General features: G+C 45.8%; 1 protein-coding gene across 1 annotated transcript in view; it reads left to right on the top strand.

The window, feature by feature from the left end:
• Window positions 1–5,435: 5,435 nt before the first annotated feature.
• Window positions 5,436–10,569, top strand: part of TRRAP (transformation/transcription domain associated protein) — a 112,408-nt gene continuing 107,274 nt past the window's right edge. Inside the window, exons 1-5 of the mRNA XM_066640438.1 lie at window positions 5,436–5,513; window positions 7,335–7,497; window positions 8,171–8,220; window positions 8,828–8,938; window positions 9,944–10,048. Of these exons, the coding sequence (XP_066496535.1) occupies window positions 7,398–7,497; window positions 8,171–8,220; window positions 8,828–8,938; window positions 9,944–10,048 (366 nt within the window). The 5' untranslated portion in view covers window positions 5,436–5,513; window positions 7,335–7,397. The remainder of the gene's footprint in view (window positions 5,514–7,334; window positions 7,498–8,170; window positions 8,221–8,827; window positions 8,939–9,943; window positions 10,049–10,569) is intronic.

Genomic DNA, 10,569 nt, shown 5'->3' with positions numbered 1-10,569 from the left:
CACAGTCCTAACCAACTTTCCAGTAGTGAGGTAGAGGCAGAGCAACTCCGAGGTAAGGGAACAAACATTTCCTTAGCTTGAGGAGGCCTCTGTGACTGCCCTCCCCAACTGCAGGATGCAGCACATGCCCCACTGGCACAGCTATGCCAATGCTGGAAAGCTGGTTCAGATTGCACCCTAACTGTACTTATCAGAGAGTAAGCAAATGTATCAGCCGGGCCATCTTGTCCACAAGGCAAACTGAAGTGGTGAGTTCTGCTGGTGGATAAGCAGGAGATGTTACTTTTAACACGATGACAATTTGGGTTGCCACTTTGGGATTAGGGCTGCCAACACTCCAGGACTGGCTAGGAGTCTCTAGGAATCAGCACTCTTCTACAGGTGATGATTAAAAGCAACCCTGGAAATTTTCACAGGGCCTCCAAGAATTTCCAGCATGACATTGTGTTGACAAAAAACATTGCTAGAGGCGGAGCTTCATTCATTTAATGGGTGACAAATGCCGATACAGCATTGCGACGAACAAACTGAGAAATGCAATGATCTGCAACGTGTTTAATACTGTACTGGTCCTTGAATCCAGCACAGAAGCAAAAAATTGGCTGGGTACTAGTGGCTCTTTCTGACAGTTTTCAGTTTCTCTCTATTACGCTTAGGAGCCTGGTTATACATACAGTCACTGAAGTTTCTGGTTTGGATTCCTTGCCTCACTCTTGAACTTGCCCTTGTCTCACTGGAAATGTGTTAGGTACAAGAGTAGCTCTCCCGGAGCTGCTCCAGCTATACAGCCAGGAAGGATATACTGTACAACCCCCAAACTCAGGGAGGTGAAACTGCACCTCTTCCATGGATAGTAGCCACTGTCTATCTTGAATGTCATACACAATTTTGTTATCTTGTTCAATCCCACCACACATTCAGCTCTAATGCAATTCTTATTTCATCCTTCTTCCAGGTAAATGGATGTCTAGACTAGCTGAAATGACTCATACAATTTGGAGAATTAGATTTTAATTCATCCCATTGAGTTCCAGTTAGTGCAATGGAACACTAATTGCATGACTTGTGGGGTGGCTGGTGGGTGGGTGGGGGGGGCAGCAGGGAGCATTAAAATGTTATGTACCTGCAGAAGAACTGGCTTGCATTTTAGGGTCCAGAGATCCCAGCCCTCCCGTCGAGATACACACAGATCAGTCTTACCTGCTGCTGATCTGACATGGAAAAGGAACACCACCCTGCAAACTACCTGGGACAGGCTCAGAGAGGAAAACATCAGAGCTATTTTAAAGTAGTGTCCCAGGAAAATTTCACCAGCTGAGCTGCCTTCTTCGCTCCGGCAAGCAGCCTTCATCATCATCTTCAGTTGTGCAAGCCAGCCTGTGCACTTTTCCCTTAAGGAGGAGATGGCCAAGCATCAATGGTGACTGCTGCCCTCTAAAGGCTATCGGTGTGTACTGCAACTTGCATATCCTCTGCATTCCTGGGCCCTTCTGGTGGCTGGAGTTGGCAACTGACTTAAGTTATTCCTTGATATTTCTCCTCCCCCCAACCTGATGTTATGGTGAACATTTCTGGAAGCTCTGCTAAATTCACCAGTATTGCATACAGTCATCCCTTGGAGACAGGATCTGATTTCAGGAGGCTCCAGGCCAGTCTTGTACAGTTGGCAACCCCAGTGACCGCCCAATGTTGGTTGCAACGAGCATGTTTCGCAAGCATGAGGACCTCAAAAAGGTCAAGGCATGGCAGGCAGGGGGTGGATCGTGTTCCCAAGGAGAATGCAAACCACTTGTTGCTAGTGGTTCAATAATAGCAATCACAAAGAGGAATTAATTTCCAAGAGTTTACACAAAATACGTATTTCTAAACATTTACCACTTTCTGTCATCCGGGGGAAAAAAAAAATCTGCAATGCTCCATTTTACATAGGTCCATCTCTGGAAGCTATAAACTCTTCTGTCCCCAAATTATACTCTGTAAAGTTTTTTTTTAAAGTGATCACCTAAGTGCATCATCTCAAACAGATGAACAATTGTAAAGTGAGCTTTCCCTGCCCTGCTGACAAGGATTTATTTATTTGTTTGTTTAAACATGGCATGTGGCCATACTCTTACGTAGCTTAGTCCTAGCATAGACTTCCTTAGGTGAAGATGTGCCTGTAACATACTTATAATACTTGCATTCCATGTTTTTGCTACCGTTAGGAATCATATAACTAATGGCACAATCCTAAACTGCACTGGAACAGGCAGGCCAACTGGCTTGTGCTATATCCAGTGCAGGTGTGGTGTGCCCTGGGATTTCAGTCCCAGGCAGCCCTATATGACTACTCAGATCTGTGCCCACGATATTGCGGGTGTAAATCTGAGCGGCCCAAGTAACACCGCTCAGGGCGGGGCAGGGGTTAGGATCCGGCCTGCACCTAACCCTGCACCACAATGGCTGGCCCCACCTCCCTCTTGGGCCTGATCCACCCCCCAGGCTGCCTTCCTCCCACCCAAAACTTCCCCCATCTGTAGCTAAAATGGTGATTGGGCAGCAGTGCTCCCCACCCCCACCTAAGAAGTAGGTTGTTCGACACACGGAGCCTGATTTGCCTTGTCAGTTTCATGACCAACCAAAAATTTCCTCAGGGCTGCACTGCGGCTGCACCAGCACTGGAGAATTGGTCAGGATTGGGCCCTTAGATGTTCACATTTCATGGGGGAAAAATGTTTGCGCTTGCTTGCAAGGTTACAAGCAGTGTGTATATCTGGCTGAGGCACAAGAAGAGAGGCAGCTTCCTTTCTACGGAGGCTCATTGCCTGGGCCTTGCAGATAACTGCTGAATCATTTCGGATCGGTTTCAGACGACTGTTTCAGAGCACAGCTGAGCCAGGCCTCCTTAACAACAGCAGCTGCTCATCAGACAGGGACACAGAAGCCGTTGATGTAACACTTTTCTGAGCAGGAAGGAGCATAGGTTGCTTGGCTGTTACATGAGCGACTTGGACACAACAACATTACAAGGCAGCCTCTCTGGGGGAGCCTGGCAATTGGACAGGATGGTGTTTTTATTCTGCTTAGTCCAGCAAGTGAGGAACCTTCTGCTGTGGCAGGAACCGAAGTGCTCAGTCTAGTGGCTCAGCTGCATGCCTGGATTCAAAACCCAAAAATGTGGAGGGGTTCATCTCCCCTGCTTTAAGTTGGAGCATTTGGTCATTTTTAATATTCTTTCTGGCAAGGATAACAGACCTTTTCTCATACCATTATGAACATCAATCATTCAAGTGTATATTATGCTGTACAGGGCTGGCCCCAACCCCCTGGCATCAGAGGCAGTATGCCATATGCCGCCCCTCTGACCTGTTGATGTGCTGACTTCTGCTCCTCCCACTCCCTGGACTGGAAAGTGGGAGTGGGGCAGAAGAGTGGAGGGGAGGAGTGGGCTATAGCACCTTTGATTCCCCCCCCCAGAACATTTTAACAAACCAAGGAGGCCCAGGGTTAGGCCCCTGGTTGCCTGCTGATAACAACCTCAGGGGTGTTCTCAGCAATGGCCTGGAGTGACGGATGCCGATTCCTGGGCCTTCAGCTCAGTCCTGGAGACTGGCAGTTCCGACCCACCCTGGAAAGCCCGTTTGTGTTGTGTTAAAAGCGACACAAACAAGCACACTGCCTGGCACAGGATGGCAAGGATTCTCAGCCCCCAGGTCTGGGATACACATATGTGTTTATTATATGCAGTGCTTTTTTTGGTGCAGGAACTCACAACTTGTTAATCTTTTATTTATTTATTTTCAAACCATTTTTTATTGGCAAAATAAAATATTTTTTATATGCTTCCCCCTAAAGATGAACTTACTTCTGAGTAGACATGCATAGGATTGGGCTGTCAATCTCCACATCCCCTTCCCCCTAGCTACTTTTTCTACACATGGGGAAAAATACTGTACAGGTGCACTTGTAGCGTGTAGTATGTAGTGTGGCACTACTTCAAGGAGAGGAAATAGTGAATGGATTCTGAAAAATGGCTTACATGAGTTCCATGTAGTAAAATTACTCTAAGCAACTGTGGGAGTAAGAACAAAAAAGGAATTCTTACATGAGAGGGGTCCTTAGGTGCACATAGAAACGGCTACGTTTGCAAACAAGCGATTAAATATGGTTTAATTCAGGTATCAGAATACTCTGTGTCTTTGGGAAGGCGCTTGGCATGCAATTGTATGTTCTCTGCTGCCCTGCCCTGTGCTGTGCATTGCTGGAGAGGAGCTGCAAATGCTGGCTGGCGGAGGGCATGCTTGTGGGGGAAGGACAAGGAAGATCTCTGGCAAGGCTGGACAGCATATTGTACACACGTAGAATCCCTTTTCACCTGCCCTTAGCATGTGAAAACGGGTGCAGATATAAATCTCTGCCAGGATTAAGAGCCCAATCCTAGGTATGTCTACTCTGAAGTAAGTCTCGTTCTAGTCAATGGAGCTTACTCCCAGGAAAGTGCCTAGGATTGCAGCCTAAGAGCCCAATCCTATGCATGTCTACTCAGAAGTCCACTTTAGTGAATGGGGCTTACTGTGGATAGGATGGCAGCCTTAGAGTCCAATCCTGTGCCTGTCTGTTCTGCCTCTGTTTTGCTCCCCGCCCTCCTGAAGGGGAGGGGCCCCTGCAAAAAGGTGCCGGAACTCCGTCCCCCGCATTCTCTTAGAAAAAAGCCCTGATTATGTGTTTTACACACACACACACACACACACACACACACACATGTTTTACCATATGTAAAATGGCAATATATATTACCATATTAATACATAGTAATACTACTACTATATTAATGTATTATACTATTAATATAGTATTACTATATTAATTAATGTAATAATGTAGTATAGTATTAATATACAATTCATAAAATTATTATATTATATTAATGTTATTAACTTATTAATATAATACAATTATATTATATTAATGTTATTATTAATTAATAGTATTAATTATTAATACTTTTTATTTTAATAATCTATAATAATACCAATAGTTATTAACTATCTATTGATTATTATATGCTAATGGTTTTATTATTAATCAATATTATTATTGTTGTTAATAGTACTTAGTATTTTAATATTGATGCCCAGTTATTAATGATTATTAATCACCTATTAATTATTATTGGGGCTTCTCCCCCCTGGGAGGTTCAGGGCGCGCAATGCATTCTGGGTCCTCCAGAGCTTCTCCCTTCCAAGGCCGTGTGGAGCTAGGCGTTGCCGCTCTAGGCCTCCCCTCTCCATGGTTTCTCCCTTCGGGAGACGAACCACGGGAGGGCCCTGCTTCCACCACAGACCGGAAGTCCCGCCTAGAGAGGCGCCGCGGCCGCTCTAGGCCTCCTCCCTCCATGGCGGGGGAAGTGGGCCGGGAGCTTCCGCCGCGAGTGAGGCGGCGCGGTGCGGAGGAGGGCGATGTTTCCATGCGCCGCCGCCTGGCTTGGCCGGCCTCGGAGGGGCTGCACGGAGGCGCCGCCGCGGCCCGCACGGGTGAGAGGGCAGCGCGGGGAAGGCCGCGCAGGCACCCGCTGAAGCGGCCGGGCGGGACTGCGGGGGAGGGCCAGGGTCCCTTCCCAGAATGCGCTGCGCGCTGCCGCTGAGGGGAGCCACTGAGGCGAAACGGCAGGGGCGTGGCCTCGTCTGTGGTGGGCGTGGCTTTTATGCAAAGGACCCTTGCGAGGGCGTGGTCAGATGAAACGGAGCCAATAAAGCGAGAGGGCGTGGCTTGGGGGCGTGGCCAGCCAGTGGCCCTGGCAGAGAGAAGGTGGATAGGGGAGAGTCAGGTCTGTTGCATGCAAAGGGGTGGTGGTGGCTGACCTCTGAGTAGACCCATTCAAGCCTATACACACAAGAGCAAGTGCCATTGACTGCAATGGGACTTACTTCTGAGTAGACATGCATAGGACTAGACCCTGAATGCATGGTGCTGAGCATGGCTTTCACAGAGCGCCAGGCAGTGGCTCAGTGCATGCTTACTCATGAGTCAGCCCCACTCAATCAGCTTGCATTGGATTGTGCTGTTAGATATCTATCTGTTATATATCCCCCCGGAGAGGGTATATAGGATTGCAGCCTTAGTGTGCTGATGGCGATGCTGAGAGATCATGAGGAGGGGGAGAAAGGGGAAGATCAGCGCCGTGGAATGCAATATCGCTAATTATCATTCGCTGTAATGATAAGTGTATTTATGGGGCTCGGTGGGATTTCCTTTGGAGTAAGCACACCTAGGATCGAGTTGTAAATGTTGGAATAACTTAACACATTAAATGATCTTGCAAACTTGCTCAAATGTTTATAGTTCAGATTTGGGTCAGAAGAGGGAGGAGTGGGCAGCGCACCACAGAACCCCGCCTTGAAGTGTCTCTGCAACAATGTGGAAGGAGCCTTGTTGTCCTTCCCTGAAAACATGGTGCAAAAATGAACATTTTTGTAGTGAGTTGGTTCCAAGAATGCATTGTGAGAAGAGTCAAAGCAGAATGTTAACTGCAAGTGTCGTAAGGTGTTGTGAAGACAAACCTTGGTCTAGTTTCTCTTAAGCCAAAGTGCTCAGCATGTTACATATGTAACAAAGATGTTAAAGGCTTGCTTTTCCTAGTACATAGCAGTCATGGGGGCTGTGACACAGAGGTAGGGGTTGTTTGACAATTCATCTCCATACTGTTTGCCCACCAAAAGCAAACCCTATGCAGTGCTCCCTTGATGTCTGCGTGGGGATATGTTCCAGGACTCCCTGTAGATACCAGATTCTGTGGACAATGAAATCCTTGGCTGCTCCTCCGAAAACCTCAAGGACGTGGCTGGTAAGCACTTCTGGTTTGCATCGGAGACTTCTGGTTGTGCCTGGGGGTCTTCTGAGGCACGGGGAGGACCCGCGTGGTCTCTGGATGCTACTGGAAGTCTACTGTGTGAACCTGAAATACTTTTTGGTTGCATCCATGAGGTGTTCTGAGACCATCAGCTGTGGGCTTGGCATCTGCAGATACCAAAATACTCAGATGCTGAGTTCACAGGTAAGGAGGGTCCACCTTAAGAGTGGGGTTTGCTCTCTTGGCACTTTAAGGGCTCTATAGCTGCTTCGAGGTGTGATGTTTGGGTGGGAAACAAGAGCCCTAGAGAGCACATGATATAGCTGTCTTCCTGAAGGTAAACTGGTCTAGGCTTGGGTAGTGTGTGGATGGGTGACTGTGTGGGGAAACCCCCATGTAAGCTACCTCAAGTTCCATGATGGGAGACAGGCAAGTTGTAGACATATGACCATACTATTATTAAAGTAGACCTATGTTTTGTTTGTTTGTATGTGTGTTTTGACAGATTGGCCAATTTTGAGGTTTTAAATTCACTTTGTAAGTGACTGCCTCAATCTAAAAGAAAAAAATGGCATTTGTTTCGACACAAGGACCCACAGTGGTTGACCAAACCACTCTAATGAAAAAATACCTCCAGTTTGTGGCGGCTCTAACAGATGTCAACACACGTAAGTTTAGTTTATTTCTCTGTTCTTGATTGCTTTGCTGTCTGGGTTATTTACAGTGGCCTGGAGTAGGAATAAGTTTGGTTCTTTGAAAGCTATAGTTTGCCAATCAAAAGCCAGTTTTAGAGCACATTTTTTTCCACCCTCACCAGGGCATGTGAATGCCTCACTCTTACCTCAATGACCATAAGTATGGCTTAGTGTATCTGCACTGATACTAAACATGGTCAGTGATAGTCAGAACTCCCATCTAAGTGTGGTCTAAAACTAGAGTTGAACCAAGTTGGCAAACCCTGGTTAATGGGACCTTGTCAATATTAACCACCATTGGGATAGCATGGTTGGTTTCTGATTTCAAGCCATGGCATTCAAGGAACCAGTGTTGCATCTGGACCAAGGAGCCAGTAAGCTCTGAAAGGGTCCTGAACTCTTGTTATAAGAAGCAAAATGATGAGCAGCCTGTCCTTGAACCTGACACCAAGTGTCTGTGTGAGTGGAGATGAATGAGTGAAGGCATGTGAGTGGTAAGTTGTGGTTCTTGAAGTTTGGGTAGTGAGAGCTAAACTGATAAGATCTGATTGCTTCTTTGCATGGGACACACACACACACACACAATATCATGGGGTTCAACACCTTTGTATATTTTTAACCACTTGTTTCCGTTCCTGCCTGGTAGCTGATGAAACAAAGCTGAAGATGATGCAAGAAGTCAGTGAAAACTTTGAGGTAAGGGCATCTCTCTGAATTGACACTTCACTGATATAAACTGTGTTATTTCTATTGAGTGATTCCTTTGAAAGTCTGTAGGCTCTGGTGTGGTATGAGGCTGTCATGTCCACAAGAATGTCCCTTTTCGTTTCACTTACGGGGAACAGTTTAGTTCTCATGCCATCCATATGTAGAGCTGCCTCTCTGTTGAACTGAATGTGGATGTTTATGGGTATTCCTGCATACAAAGCGGCCTGTGATGGATCTCTGTGTTAGGATATGTGTTTCTCTTTTTGTATTTGCTATTGTAGAAATTTCGCACTAGGCATGTGACAATTACTAATAAGCACTTTTAGCATTTTGTGAAGTGCAGCACATGCCTCGCATATACAGTGGATCCTCCGTATCCATGTGCTCGGCAGCCATAGATTTGAGCATCCATGAATGCCGAGCCCACGCCTCACCTCCTGGATGTGACTGGAATTCACAGGTGTGACCAGAAGTGACTTTCATTTGCATCTGGGAGGCCTTTTGAGGTGCAGGTAGGCAGCGCACAACCTCAGGAGAGCTGGTTGCATCCCCAGGTAAGCATATTGGTCTCCTGAGGTTTTCTTTTTCTCCGCAGAATGTGACGTCATCCCCTCAATATTCCACATTCCTGGAACACATCATCCCTCGGTTCCTGACGTTCCTTCAGGATGGAGAGGTTCAATTTCTTCAGGAAAAACCAGCCCAGGTACACTATGAAACAAAGTCTCGTCTTTCAAAGGAGCATTCAGCTCTTTTGCAGTGCTAAAGCCATAGCATGTAGGACTTTGCAGGCTCAAGACCATTCTGTTTTACCTAGCTGGTTTAAATTTCTAGCCTACCCTGTCCTGAAGGTTCAGCTTAGATAGCAGCCAGTTAAAAATAATTAGTTTGCAAACCAAGTTTTTGCTGTTCTGTGTATTAAATATTTTCAGAATAGTATATGTTCTTTTGATTTGAAAAAATTTTGAATTTTCCATGATTGCAAATATGCATGAATGCTCATTTGAAATTTGGAGGCGGTTTTAACATGAATGTTGACATTTCATCTTTGTTAAAAACTGATAAGCTGTCTTTGAATTCCTTTGAAGGGCTCATCAGAGAGGCTTATGTCCCTCAATAACACAGTTTTTAAAAACTTGTAACAACGTATTAACAACTTAATATAGTGGGTTCTTTTTTTATCCATGGATTTGACCCACTATGTGTTCCAAACCCACTTCTGGAGGACCCACAGAGGACCTCTCAGATGTGACCAGAAGTGCTTAGTAAAAGGCTGTGGCAGTCATCAGTGGTTTTCACCATCCATGGGGGTTCCTGGAGCAGAACCCCCCCCCCCATGGATGCTGAGGACCGACCTATACAGAGCAGTCATTCAAAACGGAATAACCGGAATGTAACACAACAAGGACTAAATAGTGTTCCAGAGGAACAAATGGAATAAGGATGTTTCCACTGTCTTGACAGCAGACAGTGTTGTGGTTCACCGGGCCTCACAGGGGAGGGAGTTCTGCAGTTGGGGGCTTCTTCCAACAGGGTCCTGTGCCCACCAACCAAATATCAGCATGTGATGGGAGCCTCTCATAAGCACAGAGTGCGGTTAGGCACACACATTTCATTAGTGTCTGTGTTTACATTTTGCTTATGAATTGTCACAGTGTTTTGTGTTTATACCTATTTTGAACTTCCGTCTCCTTCTCTCTCGCTCCTCCAGCAACTGAGAAAATTAGTTCTGGAAATAATCCATAGAATACCAACCAACGAACATCTTCGTCCACACACCAAAAATATCTTATCCGTGATGTTCAGGTTTCTAGAGGTACTAAATTAGTTCATAAATCTTTGCATTATTTCTTGGAATTACTCTCTAAGTTTGCCCTGTTAGAAAGATGACCAGTTAATAATATATTACTGTGTTGTTTTGTTGCTCTCATGAATCTATTATTATTAATAAGAGTATTTATATATCACTTTTCAACAGAGTGGCGCACAAAGCAGTTTACATAGAAATACATCAGTAAATGGTTCCCTGTTCCCAAAGGGCTCCCATTCTTTAAAAAAAAAAATACAGAAGAAACAGCAACATCCACTGGAAAAGATGTCATGCTGGGGTGAAGAGGGACAGTTGCTTTCCCCCCTGCCAGATATAAGAGCAGACCACTTTAAAAGGTGCCTCTTTGCCCAGTTAGCAGGGGTGACTTGAGGAGCAGTTACCATTATGTTGGCCACTTTCCCTACATTGACACTGCAGAGGTGACTGAGTTCAATGAGAGCAAAATCCATTGTCTTAGCATAACTTAGCAATTGTTGCTTAATAGTGGCAGGCAAACCTAGGAAACT

Source organism: Tiliqua scincoides, chromosome 13 (assembly GCF_035046505.1).
Source record: "Tiliqua scincoides isolate rTilSci1 chromosome 13, rTilSci1.hap2, whole genome shotgun sequence".
NCBI classification, from domain to species: Eukaryota; Metazoa; Chordata; class Lepidosauria; order Squamata; family Scincidae; genus Tiliqua; species Tiliqua scincoides.
Note: the sequence above shows the minus strand (reverse complement) of the source record. Positions and strands in the feature narration are given on the sequence as shown.